General features: G+C 44.6%; 1 protein-coding gene across 1 annotated transcript; it reads left to right on the forward strand.

Annotated features, from left to right (window-relative positions):
- The first annotated feature begins 892 nt into the window (after positions 1–892).
- On the forward strand, positions 893–26,376 carry LOC132019742 (cationic amino acid transporter 3-like). The gene is given in 3 exon segments (XM_059403290.1): positions 893–979; positions 24,139–25,841; positions 25,844–26,376. Coding segments are annotated over 2 exon segments (1,821 nt in total). The 5' UTR covers positions 893–979; positions 24,139–24,325; the 3' UTR covers positions 26,149–26,376.

Here is a 26,376-nt window from a genome sequence, read left to right on the forward strand (position 1 = left end):
AGCACACTCTGTGCTCAGCGGAGAGTCCGACATGGGGCCTGAGACCCTGCAACCTCAGGGTCTCAGGCCGCAACCCAAGAGCATGGCCTGAGGGGAAATCGAGTCTGATACCTAACTGGCTGAGCCACCTGGGTGCTTTGGAAACCTTACGTTTTGAGTGTCTGGGGCAGGAAGTTCTCTAGGTAGGGACTGTATCTTTTTCTTTATTTCCTCCAGTACAATGCTCAATGCATATCAGGTTAGAATATGCTATGACCATTGAATGACTATCTCAGGAAATCCCTCCTGGTGAACTTATACCAGTTCCCTTTTAGTTTTATTTCTGGAGGGATATGGAACGTGGATGAAGGGGCAGGGACTGGTGGTGGTGGTAGGATCTAGCAGGATATTCTATAACCTAGTAGGATATTCTGGGTGAGGTTGTTGGAGGGTGCTTCTATCCTTGCTTAAAGAACTCGTGAGTGGGTTCTTTAGCTGGATCTGGGAATGGCCCCCAAATCACCACAAGTTGGGCTCCATCTGGCTCCCCACACTCCCCTGCCAACTGGGACCTCCTCCATGCATAGGATTCTGGAAACGGTGTTTGCTTCTGAATTCTCATCTTGCTACCCAGTCTCAAACTCCGTCCCATTTACGTCCCCAAAGCTCCGCCTCCTCACCCAGACAGGAGCCCACTAATCTTCCTTTGCCCACCTCCAGCTTACTTCTTGGAATGGGGCTAAGCCACTTCCTTCCCAATTTTCCATCCTTCCCAAAGCCTCCCCAACCCGTCTCTCTGAGGGCCCGCCTCCTGGAGGGTCCGCCTCCCACATGGGGTCGGCCTCCCCCCCCCCCCCCCAGGGCCACGCCTGCCTGAGGGCCAAAGGCTAGGCTCTGCTGCGTATCTTGATAGTTCTTGGTCAAGCTCCTTAGCTCTCCTTAGGTTTAGCTTGCACTTTCTTTGCAGGTCTTTCCCCTCTGAGGTAGAAAAAGCCCACGGGTAAGTGATTTTTTTTTGTGTTAATAGAGTTGGCAAGAAAACTGTGACAGGGCCAGAGAGAAAGTAGGCGGGGCTTGGACTGCCCCCGGGTGCGGGTGTCGGTGTGCGGAGCTGTGTGGTGTTGGAGCTAGACTTTGCATGGGGGTTAGGGGGTGCAGACCAGAGGCCTTGCGAGTTTGGGAAGGATAGGTAGGTTTGTGGTGGTTGGAGAACTATGGAGGCCTACACTCTGTTCTCCTCCAGACCACAAAGCGTCTCAGCTTTGCTGAGGAAAATATGAGTTCAGGGAGGTTGCTCTTGGCACTTCTCCTCTAGTGTCCTTCCCACTTTTTTTTTTTTTTCCATTTTTGTCATAATTGCATTTATTTCCATTTTTGATAAAAACTAGTTAGCTCTTTGCTTCCCAAACCCACACTGATGAACACTGAACGTCATCAGAGTTGGAAGAGCACATGGCTGAGCGGGAGCCCCGGCCACGTTCAGCCGCACAGCTTTTGGCTTGGGAGGAGGGGCTTTGCAGAAAACACTGAGGCGCCTGTAGTTTTTTTGTTCCCACCAATCCCGTCCTCACAGCTTCTGTGGACATAGACCCTTTTTTCTAAATGAAGAGAAGCTCTCAGAGCGGGGTGGGGTCGTGAGGACGGCTCTCCCCACTCCGGTTGCGGACACACGGCTCTCCCCACTCTGGTTGTGGACACACAGACTGAACGCTCCCTCGTTCCTGCCCGAGTGCCCACCTTCTTCCAAGATCAGCTTCTAGCATCACTTGGCCCACACATGCCATGCCCTCCCTCCTGGCCTTTCCTTTCTGGCCTAGTGCGGAGCTTGCTTTCTTCTTCTTTGTCTTTCCCACAGGGCCTAGCACATAGGATGCTTAGACCCATTCCTTGAAGGAATGAAGAATCTTCCACCTGACTCTGCTGCCCCCTCCATGTTACGTCTCCTTTCTCACTGTTGATTCTGAAAGTCTCTGTGTCCTGCCTTCTTAGGGAGGGCATTGGTGCGGACTTGGAAGAAGAGCCGGTTCAGTTTGATAACGCAGTCCGGTAGGAGAGAAGACTTGTGGGTCTCCTTTCTCCAGTCTGAAGGAGTTAGGTATCTATTTTCACAGCTGCTGAGTGAGTGTATCTCCTCGCCTTTCTTATCTAATTTAAAAAAGCTGCGGTGGGGATTGAGTATCTGCCAGGTAGGCCTGGAGGAGGAAAGATTTCCAAGTTCCTCTGGGGTGTGGCTGCCTAGTGGTCTTTAAAACACTGTATGGAGGCTTATCTGAGGTCCCAAATATATTGTAAAGGGGCCAGTGCTAAATAAACATTGAAACTTGATGGCTCTGTCCTCTCTGTCTTGGAATCTATCAATTTTATGTACATAATAGGCATATTTATTGATTGATAAAGGCTTGGGAGAGAAGTCTGAAATAGGACTGGCTTTCTGGGTCTCCAAGAGGCATTTTGCTGTTATCACAAAACATATTTGTTATCTTTAATTTCTAAGGCCCTTGGAGTCTTAAATTGTTCTCAGGCCAGCCCCCCCCCACACCTCCCCCACGATGTACCCTGTACGAAGTACCTCGACACCAGAAGCCCAGACAACACTTATCCACGCGTGACATCAGTTGTATTGATTATATGTGGCAAATGTTGATTTCTAGGTTGTTTTTCTCTTACCCTCCAGCAGTTCTTGGGCAACTTCTCTCATTATCAATTGATATGGTTTATGTGCCTCCAGAAAGCAGGCTCATTTTGATCTTGGTTTAAGCAGGCTCATTTTGATCTTGGTTTAAGCAAAATCATGTGAAATTTCCTTTACCAAGTATATTCCAAAGTGATAAAAAAATGATTTTTGGATTATGTTCTTTTGGTTTACCCTCATCCCATTTTTCTTTTATTATTGAAGAAATCACAAAGCAGATTGGGGATTAGAAAGAGCAAGAGAGGGGCACCTGGGTGGTTAAGTGGGTTAAAGCCTCTGCCTTCGGCTTAGGTCATGATCTCAGGGTCCTGGGATCAAGCCCCACATCCTCCTCTCTCTCTGCCTGCCTCTCTGCCCACTTGTGGCCTCTGTCTGTCAAATAAATAAATAAAATCTTAAAAAAAAAAAAGAAAGAACAAGGGAATAAGGATAAAGTGTCTCCCTTAAAAAAGGGGTGGTGGAGGCTCTTTGTTGTACATCGTGATACATGAGCTGGGAGTGGCAAATGGGTCTTTTAAAAATATTTATTTATTTATTTTTTAGAGAAGGGGAGAAGGGGTGTAGAGGCAGAGGGAGAGGGAAGAGAATCTTAAGCAGGCACACCCGGTGCAGTCTGACACAAGGCTCATCTCACAACCCTGAGATCATGACCTGAGCTGAAATCAAGAGTTGGATGGTTAATCAACTGAGCCACCAAGAACCCCTGTTTTTTTTCTTTTTAACATTTTAAATTATTTTTACAAATTTATTAAGTAATCTCTAAGCTCAGCTCATGACTCTGAGATCAAGAGTCTCATGCTGTACCAGCTAAGCCAGCCAGGTGCCCCCAGATGGGTCTTGATGGAGAAGTCACATCTTCTGTATTTGGATAAGAACTCAGGACTTTGAGGCATGATACAACTTTCATATGGTTCAGAATCTGGTGTCTTTCCTACAGCAAAACAAAAAACAAATTAACTTTCCAAAGGAGCAGGTGGCAGTGTGGAGCAGTTAACTAGGGATATGGGAGCAACCAAGCAAATTCTGGTGAGAGAGGACAGATGGAAGACAACAGTCAAGTACTTACATGGGAAGACAAAAGGACACATTTAAAGATGTGAGGAAGGATAACCAGAGAGATAGTTGGCCTTTCCTAAGCCACCTTGTGTGCATTGTATTACTACTGAGGGTGTATACTGGGAGGAGGTACATGGAAGAAGGATCCGTGGACTCTGACCACACACAACCTCTAGTCTAAATGTAGAGACAGGGCATAGTGATAGATGGGACCACTGGAAGGATTTCCAGAATCTATGCTTGCAAGGAAAGGAAGGATTTGGGGGGAAAAATGTGGATCAGTGCTCATTGTAGACAAAGGCCATCCTACCTTGCAGTGGTAGTTTGGAAAATAAGTGGCAGGCAGATGGATTTCCTTCTATTGTTTTATCCTGAGGACTTTTATTAGGTGTTCTGGGCTGACAGGATTCGGGATTGAGAAAAGGGGAGTTAGAGAATCATACCGAGAGGAGAGAAGAAATTGATTTTCACTGTTGACATCAACGTATCACATCACTTTCTAATCCCTTAATTTCACACCTTTCTTGGCTTTACCCAACTCTCTTTCGTCTTCCTTTTTTTATTTTTTTTTAAATATTTTTATTTATTTATTTGACAGACAAAGATCACAAATAGGCAGATTGGCAGGCGGAGAGAGAGAGGAGGAAGCAGGCTCCCCACTGAGCAGGAAGCCCAACGCGGGGCTGGATCCCAGGACCCTGGGATCACGACCCAAGTGGAAGGCAGAGGCTTTAACCCACCGAGCCACCCAGGTGCCCCTTTCTTCTTCTTTTTAAAAGATTGATTGATTGATTGATTTAGAAAGCATATGGGTGTGGAGAGGGGCAGACAGAGAAAGAGAAAGGGAATCAAATAGACTCCCTGCTGAGAGTGGAGAAGTGGGGCTTGATCTTACAACTCTGAGATCATGACCTGAGCGGAAACCAAGAGTCCGGTGCTCAACTGACTGAGCCAGTCAGGCACCCCTCCCCATCTCTCTCTCTGATTCCTGTTTGGAAAATCTAACTCTGATTCTTCCTGGTAGCCCATCTAGTTTCTGAAGACATCTAAAAGCAGAGGCTCAGGATTTTCTGATTTGTCAACTTGATCATCTTGTTTTGGTGTGATAGAAATGTTAAGAATTTCCAAAACTGGATTCTGACTGAAACCAAACCTGTATATGTGTCAAATCATGAATGAGGAACATTGGATTTAACTCTTGTTTTTTCAGAAGTTATCCCAGAATGTCTAAGAACAGCCACTTGTTCATAACCATTCCAGAATGATATTAGACAATTTGGAGTCTATAGGGCCTCTAGAGAAGCTCTGGCTATTTGATTGTTTACCCAAATAATGGTGCAATGAAACTAGTGTTGTGTCTGCATGTAGCAGGAACTCCATAGATATTGAAGGAAGAAAGCACAAATGCTCTGGTCTATATCTACATAGATTTTGGTCTATGTTTGGGGGGGATGGACTTGGTTTATATACAGTTGATCTGATGTGTGTTAGTCTGCATCAGGACGGGTTTTCACTGACTTGGAATTCAGCCTCTGCCAGACTGAGAAGGGATTTGCGAGGTGTAGTGCTGGGGGTAGGAGGGTAGGTAGGTGAGTTGGAGGAGTGACTATGTTACCTCTTGGTCTAATGAGCAGACAGACTAGGGGCTGCCATGCCTTCAAGTTCAAGTCTAGGTTGCCCCTAGTAATATTTACTTGTAGAATTATGGTTTCTCACCTCATTGATAGAACATGAATCATGTTCTACCCTAAGGAGTTTCTATTTATTTAATTTTAATTTTAATTTTTTAAAAGACTTTATTTATTTGACAGAGAGAGAGAGTGAGAGAGCACAAGCAGGGGGAGCAGCAGAGGGAGAGGGAGAAGCAGGCTCTCCCCCTGAGCAGGGAGCCCGACTTGGGACTTGATCCCAGGACCTCAGGATCACAACCTGAGTTGAAGGCAGACATCCAACCGACTGAGCCACCCAGGTGCCCCTATTACTTTTTAAAAAAAGACTTTATTTATCCATTTGAGAGAGAGAGAGAGAGTGACAGAGCACAATTGGGGGAAAGGGCAGAAGGAGAGGGACAAGCAGACTCCCTGCTAAATGGGGAGCCGGATGCAGGGCTTGATCTTAGGACCCCAAGATTATGACCTGAGCCTGTCAGATGCTTAACTGACGAGCCACCCAGGTGCCCCATTTTATTAAATTTTTAGGAGTTTTTATATTATTTTTTAATTAAAAAAATATTTTATTATTTATTTATTTGAGAGAGAGAGAGAGATGAGGGGAGGGGCAGAGGGAGAGGAAGAAGCAGACTCCCCATTGGGTGAGGAGCCCTGACGTGGGGCTCGATACCAGGACCCTGAGATCATGACCTGAATTGAATTCAGATGCTTAACTGACTGAGCCACTGAGGTGCCCCAGGGGTTTTTATTTTAGAAAGGGAGACAATGGATTATTCCAAGTAACATTGAAACAGAATATAGTACAAAGTAAGATAATAGGTGGGAAAATGCCTGGTAAGTGATCCATTTGGTGAGGTTGTTCTCAGAAGACTCCTGGGAGATAAGTTTGGATGTTTATTTTCCTTAGCGTGAGCTGTATTTGGTTACTTGAGCTTCAGCATGGGGAAAGGGGCAGAAGGAGAGGGAGAGAAAGAATCTCAAATAGGCTCCATGCCCAGCATAGTGCCTGACATGGAGTGGAGGCTGATCCCAGGACCCTGAGACCATGACCCTAGCTGAAACCAAGAGTTGGAGGCCCAGCCAGCTTAGCCATCCAGGTGCCCTACTTCAGCTTTCTTTCCAACCTTTCAGGGAAACTGCCCGAACTTTACTTATCTTTCCCCTGGGGAGAAGTAACACTGAAATGATTCTCTCTCTTTTCCTTTTCTGCACAGACCAAGACTGAGAATTATTATTGTATTTTAACATCTAGATCTCTATTAGTATCTGTAGCAAATACTTAAGTGGATCTGTATCATTGAGCAAACTAACTGGATTTACTGGTTTAGGGTATGGTGGAGTTTGTTTTGTGTTTTTGGTGGGGGGCATGGAAGGAAGGCCAAAAAAGAGGCTCTATTTATTATATCGTGGCCCAAGCTGAAGATGTAGCTGGAACTGATGTTTTCCTGGGAAACAGTTACACAAAATGCTGAGATGGGGTAAATGCCGCTTCTTCCATGGGGCCTTCTCAGGCTAACCCACAGTGCACAGAAGATATTCTCCAGTCTTGCCAACACTGGAAAACCAGGTCCTTATTATTCTAACTTCCCACCAGCTATGAAGCCATCTGGGATTTTGATATACCCTCGCCTTAACTGTTCATTTCTTTTTTTTTTTTTTTTAAGATTTTATTTATTTATTTGACAGATCACAAGTAGGCAGAAAGGCAGGCAGAGAGAGAGGGGGGGAAGAGGAAGCAGGCTCCCTGCTGAGCAGAGAACCCAATTGGGGGGGGGCTGGCTCGATCCCAGGACTCTGAGATCATGACCTGAGCCGAAGGCAGGGGCTCAACCCACTGAGCCACCCAGGCGCCCCAACTGTTCATTTCTGATTTAGGAATGACCTTTCCGGTTCATAGTTTATGTGTCTTTTACTTTTTTTTAGCAGGTGGGGAAGAATTCCTTCAGGAGAAAGAAATATCCAGGAAATGCCCTTAATTTTAAATTTCCAAGAGTTCTCTGTTTGCCACCATTGTCTTGCATAATGTGTAAATGAGTGCCTGGTGATTAGGGGGTGACAGTGCTGGTGTTAATAATTAAGGGGGAAGAAAAATGTTGCTTTTGCTTGAATTCTTTTCCACAAAGAATCATTGTGGTGCCTGGATTTTCTAATTTGGAATTTGCCTTTATATTTATTTACACTTAGTTGAAATCTGATCTTTAATAGATTGAATCCAGTCTTTCTCACTTAAAAACTATTTGTGGTTTCTACTTGAGGGACCATCCAATTTCTCAGTTTAGACCCAAACCAAAGTCTGCAGAATCTATCTGTTTAGTGATGTGCAGACAGTACAGGAAAAATGGTAGCAAACACAGGAAATCCTTTTCTCTGGGAGCTTATAGGACGAGGGCATTTCATGGATACTTCCCTCTCCTGAAGCAAGTGAAGTCCTGTTCTGTACACCATTTGGTCATTTGACTATTGTCCTCTTCCCCCACTCTGCAGGCAAGCCTTACATATAGTTATTATACTCGGAGTTGCCTAATGCCAAAACACGAGGTGACTTATTTTTCAAATTAAGTAAAGCAGTGGAAGTAATAGACTCTGCGTTGTCTGTCTGTTCGGTTGTCACACATCAAGGGGATGACATAGGAGCAAATCATAAATGGCACAGATAATGCACTTGGTCTCAGCCAACTTGGGTTATTTCCTTTCGACTTTCACTTTGTTGTAGCGAGAGAGATTTGGGCCTCCATTCTGATTTTAGATCGTTGACATCACCACAATGGGCTATAGAGCCTGGGGTTTATTTCCTTGGTGGTGGCCAGTTAACTCTTTGTACGTCAGGCTTCTGCTGGGGAAGGTAAGGCCAGCTGAAAGTCATCAGGCAGGAGCTCTGGGCTCCACCTCTTCACCTACTACTCCTGCCTTCTTCACTGACTGGGTGTTCTCTCAGTGCAGAGTTCTAGGTCAGTGAGATATGCCACTGGATTTTCATGAGGAGAGAGTGAGACACAAGGAAAGCAAACTAGAGAGCTCAGATATCTATCTGTAGGTGTGGCCAGAGAAGCTTCTGGAAGGAGGGTCATGTTGAACAGGGTTTCAAAACAGTGAGTTCTAGGCAGAGAGGGACAGTTTGTGTGAGGGCTGATGTTAATGACGTCAAGTAATGTGCATGTGTGGGGTAAGGATTTGTCCCATTCAAGCAGGAGCCACAGAAAAGGTTAAGAGCAGGAGCAAGCGGTAGAAGAACAGTGAAAAGAAAGCCTTGGAAATGCAATCTTGGAAGTTTGGATTTAATAGAGAGCAGGAAACTGCAGTTCTGGTTGGGGGAGAGATGGGGAGAGGGAGTGAGAGAGAGACAGTCTTTTTAAGACTTGAGGAAAGTGTCATTTTCCAGAAGGAGGGTAGAGGGCACTCACACTTCAGTTATCTGCTGCAATGCAGAGTAGTCAGGAAGAATGTGATTTAGGGCTTTATCCTGCTTCAAGGAAGGGCAGCACTGTCTGATGCTGCTGGGTGAATCTGAGAGCTGAGAGGATCTCATTTTGTAGAGTTACCAATTTTATGGACCAGGAGGGTGGACCAGGAACTATGGCAGGAGGCTGGCTCTGGGTATGCACTTATTTTCAAGCGGTAGGAACCTACTAGATGGAGGTCTAGTGTGGACAAGGTGCTAAGTGTCTAAGTGACTTCATGTCAGCTGAATTGAATTGAGGGCTAGGTTGGTGATCAGCAAATATCTGAAACCAGTGGCTTTCATTTGATTTCATTTCCTTAGACTTAATCCAAATTTTTATGCAATTTCCCTGAATAAAGTCAGGGTCCTTGGGAACTGCTTTGTCAATACTCTTGTTCTTGGACATATGGGGTTTTCTTCTTTTTGAAACTAAAATAGAAAGGCAATCCTTTATCTTCTTTTTTGATCTTCCTATACTAACAGCATGTTCAGAATACTCATCGTTCCTTATCTCAAGTCCATATTTTTTTTTTTTTTTTTTTAAAGATTTTATTTATTTATTTGACAGAGAGAAATCACAAGTAGATGGAGAGGCAGGCAGAGAGAGAGAGGGGGAAGCAGGCTTCCTGCTGAGCAGAGAGCCCGATGCGGGACTCGATCCCAGGACCCTGAGATCATGACCTGAGCCGAAGGCAGCGGCTTAACCCACTGAGCCACCCAGGCGCCCACTCAAGTCCATATTTTTTTAATAGCCTTAAAAAATAATGAGGAGATACAAGAATAAACAGAGAAGTCTATATTGGTGGCTCATGTCTATTGGTCTTTGTGCTTGTTTCCATGGATGATTAGTAGATACTAACAATGCTCTTAGGTCTGTGAGTTCAGAGTTGGTCAGAGACTTGGGTCACAATGGGGAACACTAATGCTCACTTTTTATATTCTATTGGGTCAGGTGTCTGTCAACAACAATCAAACCAGAACGATCAGTCTGACAGAGCTCAAGTCCTTTTTCCCAGCATCATCATGAAGTTTTGGATCTGGAATGGGGAAATCATATTTTGGAGTGACTGGAGAGCTGACATTTTTCTGGTTCCGTGTCCTTCTGGGTTAAGGATAAAGAGGGGATTGCCATTCTCTGGCAAACATTCCCAGTCTGCTCCTGACTGGCAGCCAAGTCTGGGGAACAAATGGCCAAGTGAATTAGAAAACTTAAAAAGATGTTTTGTTAAACCATCCTCATTAAATTGGCACCGTCTGCCTTCCTACTCTCCTTTGTCCCTGTTGGGGCTGTCCTTTGAGACAGATGTTTCCTAACGGTGTGTGCCAGCAACATCTGGAAGCCTTGGGTAATGGCTGAGGTTTGGGAAGGGCAAATCTGGAGGTTTTTAGGTTTTCAGGGAAATTGCAACTATCTTCCTGCTATTGAGCTCACATTTGTAGAAATATCCGGTCCCCATCCCCATTTTCCTAATGCAATGAGAGTGAAGACTTCATTTCCTTCTCTAGCACTCCTGACCCCACTGAGGATTTTTTTTTCTTCTTCTTCTTCTCAAGAATGAGATAGTCACTAGAAAAGATTTGGGATAGAATGATGAAAGAAGTCTCAGGTGGGTGACATATTTGGCAACTAGAGAGCTATTATCTTATATTTCTACTAAAAGCCAAGCAAAAGGAGAAGGATTAAAGTTTTGGGTAGGAATTATAATTAGTTATAAAATCATAACTGGGAACTATTAGAATAGGTTTGAGGATGCTTTGGAATCTTCCTTGGCATCTAAAAATATAGTCTGGAGACATTTTGCCCCTAGATTGGGTTAGACTTTTACTTTTTTTTTTTTTTAAAGTAATCTTTACATTCAGTGTGGGGTTTGAACTCAAGACCCTAAGGTCAAGAGTCAGATGCTCTGTTGGAGGAACCAGCCAAGCAGTCCACCACCCCCACCAACCCCCACCAAGACTGGGTTAGGATTTTGGCAGGACATGGTTAGATGGAGCCTTCCGATTTAGTGATCCCTTTAGTTTTAGCTCTGGTTCATTAATACCTATTTAGGATGAAAAGGAAAACATCGGCAGAGGGTGGCCTGGACTCAAAGATAAGAACTGGCTCAAATACTCCTTTAATGGCCAAGTTCTAGAGTCTTGACTCTTTGTGGAGGTAAGGTGCTTCAGTAGAAAGGACATGATCTTTGAAGTAACAAAGAGCAGAGTTTAAATTCCAGCTCTTCTTTTTACTGGCTGTTATGAGCTTAGGACAGTTGTCTCACCTCTCAGTCTGTAAAGTGGAATAATAATACTTATTTCTTTTGGTTGTTAAACTAAATAACATATGTGCATTTCTTATAGCTCAACAAATTCTGGTTCTCTTTCACCCCTCTCTCCCTCTCTCCATGTATCCCTAATTCTTACACATATACCTGGTCCCCTATTTGCCAGATACTATTTTTCTCTGCCTCCAACCTCTGCACATGTTCCCCAGTGCCTCTTAGAGCTCAAGCCTAGGGCCCTGATTTATTAATTTGTGTTAGTCCCACAAAATGACAATAACAGTATGTAGTTTTTATAACTGTACTAACATGAGCCAAGGTTGTGGTTTCTTTCTAAGCATTTTTGCTTGCTGACAATTTTGGTTGTAAATCAAAGACAAAGGATTTCTATCTTCCCACCCACTCCTCTGATCTAAAGTTCCTGATTTGGGGCTAGATCATTCTGGGTAGGATTTTGTTCCAACCCAAAGTGATGGCATGCTGGTTTATAAAGGTCATTCAGGGAATAAGAATCCATAACCTTTACCACTGGGACAGTCTTGTTTTCTTCCTAACTTTTCTTTTTAAAGACTTATTTATTTATTTGATGCAGAGAGAGAAAGAGAGAGAGAGATCACAAGTAGGCAGAGAGGCAGGCAGAGTGAGAGGGAAGCAGACTCTCCGCTGAGCCCAATGCGGGGCTCAATCCCAGGACCATGAGATCATGACCTGAGCCAAAGGCAGAGGCTTAGCCCACTAAGCCACCCAGATGCCCCAGTCTTCCTAACTTTTTCGTTTGAAAAATATTAAACCTACAGAAAGTCCTAAGAATAGTATATTGACACCCATTTATCTTTCACCAGCATGGCTTGTTAATATTTTTGCCACATTTGCATCCTCTCTCTAGTGTGTGTGTGTATGTGTTTATATGAATGTGAGGTATGGTCTATATTCAAAGTTCACTAATAATCCAATTATTATTATTATTTTTTTTAGTAGAGTGTTTCTTTCTAATTCAGGTGCAATCCAGGGTTCTACATTATGTCTCATTTTAGTGTCTCTTGATTCTCCTTTAATCTGCAGCCGTTCCTCAGCCTATCATTCCTGGCATTGACAGTTTTGAATGGCACAGGTCAGTTGTTTTATAGAAAGTCAACTTTCTATAGAAAGTTGTTTTGTAGGTGGATCATTTTTTATCATTAGATTCAGGTTAAACATTTGGGGCAGGAAAATCTATAAGAACATTATTATTTTTTTTAATTTTTTATAAACATATATTTTTATCCCCAGGGGTACAGGTCTGTGAATCACCAGGTTTACACACTTCACAGCACTCACCAAAGCACATACCCTCCCCAATGTCCATAATCCCACCCCCTTGAACATTATTTAAAAAAAAAAAAAAGATTTTATTTACTTGAGAGAGAGAGTGAGAGTGAGAGAGGAGAGAGAGAACAGAGAGAGAGTGAGAGGGAGAGGCAGATGCCCCGCTAAGCAGAGAGCCCAATACAGGGCTCAATCCCAGGACGCCAAGATCATGACTTGAGCTAACGGTAGATGCTTAACTAACTGAGCCACCCAGGTGCCCCGATATAAGAACATTCTTTTTTTTTTTAAAAGATTTTATTTATTTAATATAGAGAAAGAGAGCACAAGCGGGGGGGGGGGGGGGGGAGAGCGGCAGGCAGAGGGAGAGGAAGAAGCAGGCCTCTGTGGAGCAGGGAGCCCAATCTGAGGCTTGATTCCAGGAGCCCCAGATCATGACCTGAGTTGAAGGCAGATGCTTAACTGACTGAGCCACCCAGGTGCCCCATGAGAACATTCTTTTTTTTTTTTTTTTTTAAAGATTTTATTTATTTATTTGACAGAGAGAAATCACAAGTAGATGGAGAGGCAGGCAGAGAGAGAGAGAGGGAAGCAGGCTCCCTGCTGAGCAGAGAGCCTGATGCGGGCCTCCATCCCAGGACCCTGAGATCATGACCTGAGCCGAAGGCAGCGGCTTAACCCACTGAGCCACCCAGGCGCCCCATGAGAACATTCTTAAAGACAATGAATGGCATATAGGCAGGGAACAGGTGTTCCTACCCATTGTGTTTGTAGGGTCAAGCATAAGGACTGGCATTTAGAAGGTGTTTAATATTTACTGGATGAATGACTGAATGAATGACCTAAAAGTTCCCCTTCTACTTAGGTCTACTATTTTTCCACTTGAGGAGAGGAAAGAGCGGCTTTCTCCTATATCCTAGTCCCACTTTTATTATACATGTGTGAAGGCTTAAAGGTAACCTAGGACCTCTGTAATGAGCCCACAGAGAAGGGAAAGGAGTTGGCAACTATGATGTGAGGCAAGCTGTGGAGTCTCTTTCTCCTGGGGGATGAGTGGTGATCATACTAGGTTAAGACTGGAGGTTGAATAAGGTGGTCCTCAGATGGAGAGAAAAACAGCACACAGAACGTAGGAGTACATGGCCTGTTTCCTTGCTGAGAGAAATTAGTTATTTTGGTTTCTAGGTTTTACTATACTTTCCTCCCTTAACCCCCATTTGAATCCTAAGAATGCCATGGTGAAAATTGATTTCTGTCCCTCCTCCTTTCCCAGTGGGGACAACCCATAATTCTCTCCTTCTCTACCCTCCATTTCCCTCCCCAGCCCACACACACAAGTGTGTATTTTCTAACATTTATAAACGGTGGTTGGGCGGCCATTCTCTCCAGATTATTTATTGTTGAGAAAATCTATAACTCCTTGGACTTCTCATTTTGATGTAGAAGCTTTCATCCCTGTCGCCTGGGGGAAGGGAGGTTATGAGAGGTACTCTTTGCCTCTCAGAAATGTGTTTTCAGGCTTCCCTTTGGGGCCCTTTCTCTCTCCAGCCCTGATCATCTCAGACATTTCTGACAGTCCTTCCTGAGGCATCTGGGGCTTGGGACTGGATTCATCTATTTAATTCTGCAAGGATTACAAGTGCCTGATTCACATAGTTCCTGCCCCCTTTCTGAGAGTCTACCTACCTCTGTCTTTGCAGTCCTGTATTTCACTAGGTTCTAGAAAAAGCGCCCTTTATCTCCATATCTGCTCTTGGTTATCCACAGTAATGGTGGGAATAACCCAAAATAGTGAATGACGCTAAAATGACTTTTATTTGATTTTTAAGTGATTGAATTCTGCCTAGAGATAATTCATAACGTGAACACTTTCAACGAAAGCAATCTATCATGTTACTGTCCCATGGGACTCTGTATGACATCTCTTCTTTGGCATCTAGAGAGGGAGATAGATGCAAGAACACAGCTTGTTCAGCCCTCCTCTGTTGTCAGAAGCATCAGACATCTATTGAGGTCTCTGCAAAACTTGTCTCCATGCCTTGTTTCCAAACTCTGGAGAAAGCCTTTCCTTAGTTTGAAAACCCAATACTTTGTCCAAAAAACATGAAGATCAGTAGCCAACATATGAAACTATCACTTTTTCTAGGGTTTCCATCACACTCAGAGTAAAACCCAAAGTCCTCACAGTGATTCTCAGGCCCTACATGAAGGATCTGCCTTCCTCCTTTCTCTCTGACCTCATCCCCTACTGTTTCTTGCTGGCTCATTCTGTCCCAGCCCCATAGGCCTCCTTGTTGTGCTTCAAAAATAGCCAAGTACCACTTCACACCCATTGAGTTGGCTGCTATTAAAGAAAGAGAATACAACAAGTATTGGTGAGGATGCCAAGAAATCGGGATGCTTGTACATTGCTTGTGGGAATGTAAAATCATACAGCCATGGTGGAAAACAGTGTGGTGATGTCTCAAAAAATTAAATATGCAACTATTGTGTGATCCAGCAATCCTACTTCTGGGTATATATCCTTCAGAATTGAAATTAGGGGGTCCCCTGGGTGGCTCAGTGGATTAAAGTCTCTGCCGTAGGCTCAGGTCATGATCCTAGGGTCCTGGGATCAAGTGCCACATCAGGCTCTCTGCTCAGCAGAGAGGCTGCTTCCTTCTCTCTCTCGGCCTGCCTCTTTGCCTACTTATAATCTCTGTCTGTCAAATAAATAAATAAAATCTTAAAAAAAAAGAACTGAAATCAGGGACTCAGAAAGAGATTTATACACTCATATTCACAACCCACACAACCCACATGCCCATCAGTGGATGAATGGATAAACAACAGGTGGTACATACATACAATGCAATATTATTCTACCTTAAAAAGGAAGAACATTCTGATACATGCTACAACATGGGTGAACCTTGAAGACATCAAAGTGAAAGAAGCTGGGCACCAAAGGACAGCACTGTATGATTCCACTTACACAAGGTACCTAGAGAGTTTAAATTTATAGAGACAGAAAGTCGGATGGTGGTTGCCAGGGGCTGCGGGGAAGGAAGAATGGGAATTTACTGTTTAATGGGTACAGAGTGTCAGTTGAGGAAGATGAACAAGTTCCAGAGCTGGATGCTGTGATGGTTGCAGAGCATCCATGAGGCTGTCTGGACCACCCATCTCAAAATCACAACACCCACCCAGAGCACATCCTAGCCTTCTCTTGCTTTACTTTTCTCTGCAGCACTGATCACAAATCTGACACAATCTATATTCTTATTACTCGTTTATGGTCGGCTTCCTCCTGCAGGCATGTAAGCAACTTGAGTGGAGGGATTTTTGTGTTTTTTAATTTGCCATAATTATAGCAGTGTTGAATAATTGGGGACAAGTATATCTGTTGAATGAATAAATGAATGACCATGATCACACACACACACACACACACACACACACACACACTTCTAGACAAGGCACCAACAGAAAGAGAAAATTCCATTTTTTCTTTGGGTTGTTAACAAATTCCTTCTACGCTTGGGTATGAGCCTTGGCCCCAGCATTCATGGTGGCTTTTGCTCTGTTTACTTTTTCGCCTGTATTCTGAACTGTTTCCACTTTGGAAATATGGGTGTACTACGTACATCACACTTGCTGTTATTTCAAGCTCTTGACCTGAACCCAAAGCCTCTACTCTTGTATTCCTGTCTTCCCCCTTCCAGAGTTGCAGGGCTGCTTGGATGAGGACTTTGGAAACTCTTGGAAAGCTCAGCTATCCAGAACACTTTACACTTGTTTGGGAGTCCCTGTTTTGATTGGCTCTGGAGTTTTCATTCTCTGGAAATTTTAAGGTGGATGAGAGAATTTATGTAATTTGGTATCAGGGAAGGAGCTGGGCTTGGACAGAAAGAGATTGATATGATTTCTGAAGATGTTGTGTTTAAAGTCCCTCCTCTCAAACTTTGAGCACCTGAAAATAATTATTGAACAGGCTCATTAGCCTTCCTCTCAAGTCTTTACCAAACTTCTAGCAAAGCAACTGGTATCCAAACTATATTTGAAGCCATTCAGGAGGAGCCACAAGGCCAACTTCCTGACTGGCAGGAGGGTTAACACCCAACCATGGGAACCAGTGGAACTTACTGCTTGGAAAGGAACTTAACTTGGAAGAGTGTTTTGAAAAGGAAAGGTCCAGAGTGAGGGCAGTACCCTTCTCAGAGAGAGAGGAGTGAACACAGTGACCTCCAGGATGGAGGAGAGTGGGTGGGGCCGGCTGGGAAAACAAGACAGCCTGCAATTTAGTGGGTGGATTGTTGGATTTGACAGGAGTTCTTGGCGACTTGGGATGGAACTTTTGTTTTGGAGTTTGGAATGAGCTCAGAGACTGAGAGAGACAGAGGGAGGAGGAGGGAGTGAAGGGGGGGAGCTGGGGGCATTATGGAATTCATACAAGCTGGCTTCATGTTCCCTGGCCTCTCTCTGCGTTTCTTTAAGTACCTCCCCTGCGCCAAGCACCTCCTTTGGGAGAGACTGTTTCCTAATTAGACTGAGATTCACAGACCCAGAGCTCTCATTAGGAAATGTCCTCAGGAAATGCTCTTGAAATCAATGATGGTGCATGTTCCGGTCTCCTGTTTCCATCTCTCTTTGGCCCTTTCTCTCTTTCCAAAAAATGAAAAAGTTAAAAAAAATCCTATTTCTAGGAATCTCAAGATAAACGAGTCGATCAATACATCTATATATTCATATCCTCTGTCCTAAATGCCTCTTTTGGTTACTTGGTACAATTAGGAGCAGATCCTTGTCCTGGGGAGTGAGGGTTGGGGATGGGAGTGTGGAATTAAGGAGGAGGTACATGGATCCTGGCCCTGCCCTCTGGAAGCTTTTAGACTGTAAAGGAATTTAAGTGACACATCCAGGACACCACCAGACTGAAAGGGGAAATTAGTTTCAGCTGAGCATCAGGACAGGCTTTAAGTGCTGGCCGAGAGCAGAGGAAGGTTGGAGATGGGGGATCAATCAAGATGGCTTAGGAAAGGCTTCCTAGATATGGGGGGAAATTGTAGAATAGGGCTGAGAAAAGCTAGAGGGTCTAAAGACTGGATGGAAAGCAGAGAGGAGGGCATCTCTGGTAGGGCAGGGTTCATCCCAGGAGGGGTAAGTCAGGATGTGAGGAGCTGAGTTAGGTAGCAGGTGATGGGCCGGAGGGAAGGGGGTAATTAGGATGGGACACTGACAGCTGGGTCAGAGAGTCTGGACTGAATATAAACCATTGGAATAATTGCAGGTTATTTCATGGAGAAAGGGTGTTTGAGGAAGATTGTTATGAACTGGATTGCAGATAGACTTTCTCAGGATTCCCAGTCATGGGTTTACTTTTTCCTCTGTAAGTCTGGTTGTTCATCTGTTTGTTCTGCCTGCTTATGATTCTTTAATTCCCATGTGTTTTCTTCTTTGCGTTGCTTCCCTGGTATCTTCCTACTCTGTCTGTAGGCCCATTTTCACTCATCTTCAGCAAAAGTGGGGAGAGCCCAAGGACCACCCTGCATGACAGAGTTGAGGGAAATGAATGATCAAAAGCATGTCCCACCCTGCCATTCAGTTGGTCCTCCTCTGAGATTCTTGCCTACGGTCCATGGATGGACCTCCGAAGAGTATGACGACGACGACTATTACTACTAGTTCTTCTTCTCCTCCTCCCCCTCCCCCTCCCCCTCCTCCTCCTCCTCCTCCTCCTCCTCCTCCTCCTCCTCCTCCTCCTCCTCCTTCTTCTTCTTCTTCTTCTTCTTCTTCTTCTTCTTCTTCTTCTTCTTCTTCTTCTTCTTCTCCTTTTCCTCCTCCTCCTCCTCCTCTTCCCCCTCCTTCTTCTTCTTTGAGGTGAGCAACCTCAGAGGAGTCTATGATTCAGCAAACATGAAAAACCACTGTTGTACTCTTTGTGGGGAGGTAGGTGGCTGGGTCGGTTCCCCACAGAGAGAGAACTGTGGTGCAGGCATCCTTAGTGCCAGCTACAGGACCTTCCAGAGATAGCTGAAGGGAATAAAGGAGAAAGAGGAGTTGGGAAAAGGGACATGGGTTCAGAGAGAACTAGTAAGAGGGGTGCCCCATATTCCCTTGTTTTCCACCCTCTTTCTAGCAGATATTTCTTCTCTGTATATTCCACATCCTGATGATTGCAGGATTCTTGGTCCCCTTCAGTTTAAATCTATTGAGTCTGCCATTGATCAGGCTCTGTACCAGGTACTCTCACAGCATTGTCTCCTGCAATTCCTTTGTTGAACCTGCAGTGCCTGGAGGGGGTCAGTTCCCTCCCTCAGTCGTGGCATGTTGGCATCACCGCTTCCCGCTTCCCGTCAGGCCCCTTTTCAAAGCATTTTCTTTTTCCTTTTCATCTTTATCTCTATTCTCATTTCCCCTCCTCACTAGAGGCATTTGCTTTAGTGCATTTAACAAATGCTCCTCCAATCCATGCTTTATAGGTGTATTTATTTATGTTTATGTTTATGTTTATTTATTTATTTAAAAGATTTCATTTATTTATTTGACAGAGATCACAAGCAGGCAGAGAGGCAGGCAGAGAAAGAGGGGGAAGCAGGCTCCCTGCCGAGCAGAGAGCTTAATGCGGGGCTGGATTCCAGGACCCTGAGATCATGACCTGAGCTGAAGGCAGAGGCTCAACCCACTGAGCCACCCAGGCGCCCCTATTTATTTTTATTTTTAAAAAGATTTTATTTATTCTAGAGAGAGAGAGAAAGAACCCAGGGGGGAAGTGCAGAGGGAGAGTCTCAAGCAGACTCTGCTATAGGTGTGGAGCCTGATGTGGGTCTCGATCCCAGAACCCTGAGATCATGACCTGAGCCAAAACCAAGAGTCAGACATTTAACCGATGATGCTGCCCAGGCACCCCCCAATGTATATTTAGATACACTCATCCATTCACCAAATACACAGTGCCGACTGTGTCAGGCGAAGTTGTAGGTACGAGGAATACAAGCAGGAGCAAAATAATAAAAAAGTTCTGCTTTCGTGGAACTTAAATTCTATTGGAGTGAGACAAATCATAACAAATAAGTAAGTAAAACAGTACCTTAAATAGTGATAACTGTCTGTGGTGGGTGGTCAGGATCAGACTGCAGTTTTATATGGGGTGATCAAGGAAAGCTTGCTACAAAGGTGGTGTTTCACCAAATGCCGTGAAGGGAGCAACCACGTGGCTCTCTGGGGTGGAAGTGGTCCATTTATAGGGGACGACAAGGACAGAGGCCCTAAGGTAAGATCTTGCCTGATATGTTGGAGCCCAGAATGCTGAGAAGGCCAATAGCTGGAGAGTAATGAAGGGGAGGGAAGAAGGAGAAGCAGGAAACTGAGATGTAGCTTGGTCAGTGCAAATACTGTAGGACTTTGTAGGCCATTGTAAATGCAGACTTTGGCTTCTACTCTGAGTAGAAAAGCGACACCTGCAGAAGGCTTTAAGCAGAGGAATGACATGACATTTTAGCAGATGTAGGTGTATCCTTGACAAACACATAGCATTTGGGGGCTGTTCTTAACATGCATATAAATGGCATTGTGCCATACACATACTTTTGCTTTTCCTAGGTAACGTTGTTTCTGAAATCTACCCATGTTGCTCTCTGTAAATCTACTTTATTATTTCCGACTGCTGTGAGTTACTTCCTCGTGTATGTATAGCACATTTTATTTATAAATTCCTCTAGTAACAGATGCTGGCATAGCTTCCAACCTCTGGTGACCACAGTTGTATAACCCCACAGGAGAGGGGTTGTGGGGTGGGAAGGTGTGTGCATTGTTAATTCCACTAAGACTGTGCTTCGAGATGGTGGCATCAGTGATGCTCCCAGTAACAGTGTGTGATAGTTTGTCTCTTCTCATTGAATTCCCATACTGACCCAGAGAAGTAAAGTAAAATTCCTTAAGGACAGGGAAACTGAGGTTTAGAGAGATTGAGCAAATTACCAGAGTTTATATAGTCATGTGAAAGAGCCAGGACTCAAATCTGAAATTTTTGACATAAAGTTCTTCGCTCTTACCACTTTGTATCCAGCACTGCTTCTTCTAGAAATAAGATGAGGCATCTGTGGACAAAGATAGTATTATAATTATTGTATTGTATTATATATTATATATATACTACATATATTATTGTATATTATTGTATATAATTATTATTGTATTTTAAAAAGATTTTTATTTATTTATTTATTTGATAGACAGAGAGAGATCACAAGTGACCAAGGCAGAGAGAGAGAGAGAGAAGAGGAAGCAGGCTCCCTGCTGAGCAGAGAGCCCGATGTGGGGCTTGATCCCAGGACCCCGAGATCATGACCTGAGCTGAAGGCAGAGGCCTAAACCACTGAGCCACCCAGGCGCCCCTTATTATTGTATTTGAGCTTTGTATTTTTCTTTTCTTTTTTGACCTCTGTTTTAATTTTTCAGTGGGATCCCCACCCAAAGTGGGGCTTGAACTCACAACCCCCAGACCAAGAGTCAGAGGTGCCCCAAGCCTTGCATTTTTCAATGCTTGGTCTAACTCAGTCAGCCTAGGACCGCAGAGTGTTTAGCACCAACATGTATGAGGATGTCTAATTAGAGTCCTTAGAATTTCAAAGTGAATTATATGAAAAAAACAGTTTTCTTTTCTCTTGATGGCTAGCTAACAAGTTTGATTTTCAGTGCATGATTTTGAGGCTGGACATTTATAAAGATTATTTATAAAGATTAATTGCTTTTCAAAGTTTGGGGACTTTGGATCAGATGTTAACATTAAATGTTAGGTAGATTATATTACGTGCATATGGTTACCAGGCACTGAGCTGAGTACTTCCCAAGCATCATTTCATTTACTCCTCACAACAATCCTATGAACTATTTACTTTTACTTCCATTTGTGTAAATCAAAGCACTGAGAGGGGAACTAATTTTTCCACAGATTGAGTTGTGATTTGAAGCTGAACAGTCTACCTGCATAGCCTTTACCCCTAATTGCTAAACTGGGATGCCTTCTTGTGAAGGAAGCTTTTAGAACATCTTGCCTTTGAAAGGTAGGACAATGTCTTGTCAGTTGGGGTGGCTTAGACCAGTCCTGGGAAGTGAGGGGGTAGGTGGACAAGAATCTCCTGAGAGAAAGGATCTGAAGTTTGAAAATGTTCCCCAGGTGTCTTCATTAGGCCTCCTTCTGTCCCTCAAGGTGAAAGATAACCTTTGCCTTAGGGCATCCTGCCTAGATGATAGGTCCTGGATATGATGCCTTCGAAAAAGTGGGGATTCTCTATCTGGGTGTGGGTGGCTGGTTGCCTATAACCCAAGGTCACCTGATATTTTTTAAAACAAGCATCCTCAAAGACAAGCAATTCTTTATCACCTATGTGTGGCTTATACCTGCCATGAATGATCTGTGGTCAAGGTTTTATCACAGTTTGTTTTCCCTCCACACTTTCCATTTTGATTGCCTTCTACAAGGAAGGTAATACCATTTATATATTTACCTGAGTCAGGTTTATAAAGGTGCTTGGTTACAAGGTGTGTATCTCAAGGTCAAGTAGATGGGAATTCTGGATTATGTGCTCTTTCAGGTTTCTCTCCTCAATTTGTACATTTGTTCAAAAAATATTTATTGAGCACCTAATTCACAGGAGGAGACAGGCAGCTGAACTGGGTTTTTAAAAAAAGATTTTATGTATTTATATGAGAGAGAGAGAAAGAGAGAGAGCAAGCAGGGGGAGGGGGAGAGGGAGAGAATATCAAGCAGACTCCCTGCTGAGATCAAGGTTGAGCCACAATCAAGAGTTGGACACTTAACTGGCTGAGCCACCCAAGTACCCCTGGAATTTTGATACCTTAGGATCGATGGGGGTAGCCCAGCTGCTTTGAGAACACATAGGAAAGTCAGCGTAAGGATCAGGGAACCTTCCTGGGGAGGCAGTTTCTGAGCTGAGAATTCAAAGATAAGGAGGGCTTAGCTAAGCAAAGTGGGCTTAAGAGGGCATTAGAGGCAAGGGAACAGAGTGAGAGTAGCTGGAGCAGGAACTGGGTAGGGGATGAGATTAGAGGAGTAAGCAGAGGTCAGGTTTTGAAGGAAGAGAGGATTATAAAAGCAGGGCAATGGGGAAACCACTGAAGGGTTTGAAGCCTGGGGTGAGTGGGAGACACCTCAATCACATTTATAGTATAGAGAGATCCCATGAGTTAAGAATTGACCCTCCTTATCTATCTCGTGTGCTTGTTAGTAAATCAGAGCACTGGAACTGGTGGGTGGCAAATAAAGAGTCTTGATGGATTTGTAGGTGGAAGGTCTGACCCAATAACCTAAGGGTTCCTTTTGAAAATCTGTAGGGAAGATTTTTCGGTTTTGACTTGATCTTTCTGTCTTTAAAAGCCCCTGACAGCATTTCCTAAAATTCTCTCAAAACTGAAGCCTGAGTAGGGAGGAGAGTGGGGGTTGCATGACTTTGTTCTATCTCTTCTGCACTACTCATTTCCGGGGCATTGCTGTGAATTGCTCATCCAAAGCCTTGCTCCCTATGAGGAGGGGACCATTTGAATAGCAGCAGGGGAGTAGGGGAAGGAGGAACCACACGCAGGGTTCGTTCATTAAGAAAATATATTTGGCATATTCAGACAATGGTTTGAGGGAGTTAAAAATAACTCCTCGTGAAAAATTAATAGGGAGTTATAAGTGAGTGTTTTAATACAAGCTCACAGAGCAGGGCAGATTCTCCAGGTGGCTGGCAGCTGACATCACAGATGGTATAGGGTGTTTATAGAGCATGGTGTGGCCAGCGAGGAGCATTGTCTACAGAAGTGAGCTCTCCTTTTCTCCTGGAACCTAGAGAGGGAGGAGACAGAAGGAATTGTTGTGGTTGTGAGCGACTGAGCTAGGTGACATTTCTTTTCTCCCTGCCCATCACACTCTCATAACTGTGGACATAAAAATTGTAGTGAATTTTGCCTGGTTGCTTTGGGTGAAGTTTACTGAATGTCTGAATTCATAAAATGGCCTTTCTGGCTCTTCTCCCTTCTTAGTCATGGACCCTGGGCTGACGGCTGCACCCATTTTTCCTGTGCTTCTGTACCCAACAGCCTGTTCCTCCCATTCTGGCAGGTAGTTAGGAAGGCCCTGCCCCTTCCTCCCTCTTTCTCTCATCTCACAGTGCCCTGTGGGCCTATGTGGGTAAGGTGAAGGGTTGGACTGTACTTCCTTGGCCATCAGCACAGCTAAATGGATAATGCAAAATGAGGAGGAAGGGGGCCAAAATGCCATCTGACCTTGGCTAGCTGATTTGGGGGCTAAGGGTTTTAAGACTGGGGGACCAATATTTGTATTTTAAACTCAGATGATATTTAAAAAATGGGTCTGTAATTGCAACGAGGCCCTCTAGGCCGTGAATTAATGTGTCATAACTCACGCCCAAGCACTGCGCAAACATCCCGCGTGTGAATTATTGCACAATAAATTCATGCCCTGTTGTGTCTTACAGCTTAATTAGTACATGAAGCTACATGAGTTAGACGAACCCAAATGGGATTATGTCATGTGGTGCGTAAAAAAGCAGAATGTTGGGAGGTATTTGGCACTTTTTCTGGGGGGGAAAGCAGAGCTGATTTTTTCTGTAATGTCCTTTGGTGTCCTTTTCTGTGATATTTAGGCTGTAACAGGTGACATGTGACTCCTGAGCTTTGGTTGTTGTTGAATATGGGTTCAGTAAATATTTATTGTTTACTGTGTCTTAGGCATCCTGGAGGGAGAGCACACGTAAGATGAAACATGAAGCAGCAGCTCTGAAGCCTGAGCACCCGAACTTGGCAACCCCAACCCAGCTTAGCTTAACTCAGCCTCACTGAACCCAGTCGGAGACTCTGGGCTCCCTGGACTTGCTACAGTGCTCTGATCCTAGACTCCTCTTCAGTTTCATCTAGGATGTTGTGCAAGGCACTTTGCAGGTTTGGTAAAAAGCTGGTACGTAGACATACACTGGTGCAATACGTGGCTAAGATTTCTCCTGCCAGAAGCCTGAGCACTCTGGATATATTGGCCCTGGGTGTGGGCAACACAATGGGTGCAGGTGTGTATGTCCTGGCTGACGAGGTGGCCAGTGAAATAGCAGGGCCATCCATTGTGATCTGCTTTTTGGTGGTTGCCCTGTCTTTTGTGCTGATTGCTCTGTGCTATGCAGAGTTTAGTGCCCGGGTCCCCCAGTCTGCTTCTGCGTATCTCTACAGCTATGTCACTGTGGGTGAACTCTGGGCTTTCATCACTGGCTGGAACCTTATCCTGTCTTATGTTATTGGTATAGCCAGTATGGCCTGGGCCTGGAGTTTAGTTTTTGATGGCCTGATTGGGAACCAGATCTGAGGATCTCACTGTATGTTCCCTATGTCCTTTACGGAATATCCAGACTTCTTTGCTGTGGGCCTGGTGGTGTTGTGCACTGGATTGCTGGCTCTGAGGGCTAGTGAGTTTTTCCTGGTTACTACGGTGTTCACAGTGGTGAACCTTTTGGTTCTTGGTTTTGTCATCATCTCTGGGTTCATTAAGGGGAACCTGCACAACTGGAAGCTCACAGAAGAGGACTACATAATGACTATGTCTAGACTCAATGACACTTCTAGCTTGGGCCCTCTGGGCTCTGGAGGGTTTGTGCCTTTTGGCTTTGAGGGAATTCTCTGTGGATCAGCTACCTGTTTCTATGCATTTACTGGTTTTGACAGCATTATTCCTGCTGCCGAAGAAGCCCAGAATCTAAAGCATTCTGTCCCCACGGGCATTGTGATTTCAGTGTTCATCTGCTTTTTGGTATATTTTGCTGTCTCTGCGGCACTTACACTCATGGTGCCTTACTACCAGCTTCAACCTGGGAGCCCCTTGCCTGAGGCATTTCTCCATATTGGCTGGGCCCCTGCCCGCTATGTTGTGGCTGTTGGAGCCCTCTCTGCTTTTTCTACCGGCATCTTGGATTCTATGTTCCTCATTCGTTGGATGATCTATGTGATGGAAGATGATGGCCTCCTGTTCGGTGTCCTTGCCAGGATGTACACCAGGACAGACCTCCCCATCATAGCCACTGTGGCCTCGGGCATTGTCACAGCTTTTGTGACATTCCTCTTTGGACTCACCGATCTGGTGGACCTCATGTCGATTGGGACCCTGCTTACATACTCCCCGGTGACTATTTGTGTTCTCATCGTCGGGTATCAGCCTGAAATGAAGGATGAAGATGATGCAGCAGGGACGCAGCACAACAGCGGACCTGTGCTGGAGAAGCTGACCACGTGGGGACTCTTTTATCCAGGCAGCCTCACCCCCACCACACTCTCTGGCCTGGTTGTCTACATTTGTTCCTCACTCCTTGCCCTGCTGCTGACTCTTCTTGGCCTGGCGCTGGCTCAGTGGCCAGTTCTGCTGCTTTCTGGTGATGCAGTACTGATTATAGTGGTTTGCTGCTCCTGGTGCTCATCACTGGGATCACTGGGGTCATCTGGAGACAGCCACAGAGCTCCACTCCCCTTTACTTTAAGGTCCCTGCTCTGCCTCTCCTCCCACTTCTGAGCATCTTTATGAATGTTTACCTTATGATGCAGATGGCAGCTGGCACCTGCGTCCGATTTGGTGTCTGGATGCTGATTGGGTTGGCTATCTACTTTGGCTATGGGATCCAGCACGCATGCAGGATTAAACCCACTTCAGTCAGGGTGCAAACGGACGACCTTGAACTCAATGGTGCCAGTACAAGTTCGATTTAACATCGCACCTGAATGCTGTCTGGTCTCCCTGCACAATGGTGGAGAGTACTCCTAAGCACACAGAAAGCTAGGCCTCCCATGGGATGTTGGTGGGGAAACACTAATAGAGCTCTGTGCTTATTGTGGAGTGAAGGTTGTGTCTTTGCTCTGTCTCATATATATATATATATATTTAACTTGTCTACTTTTCAATTGTGTCTGCTTACTGGCTTTAAAAAATTATTATTT

This window comes from Mustela nigripes, chromosome 6 (genome assembly GCF_022355385.1).
Source record: "Mustela nigripes isolate SB6536 chromosome 6, MUSNIG.SB6536, whole genome shotgun sequence".
Classification (NCBI taxonomy): domain Eukaryota; kingdom Metazoa; phylum Chordata; class Mammalia; order Carnivora; family Mustelidae; genus Mustela; species Mustela nigripes.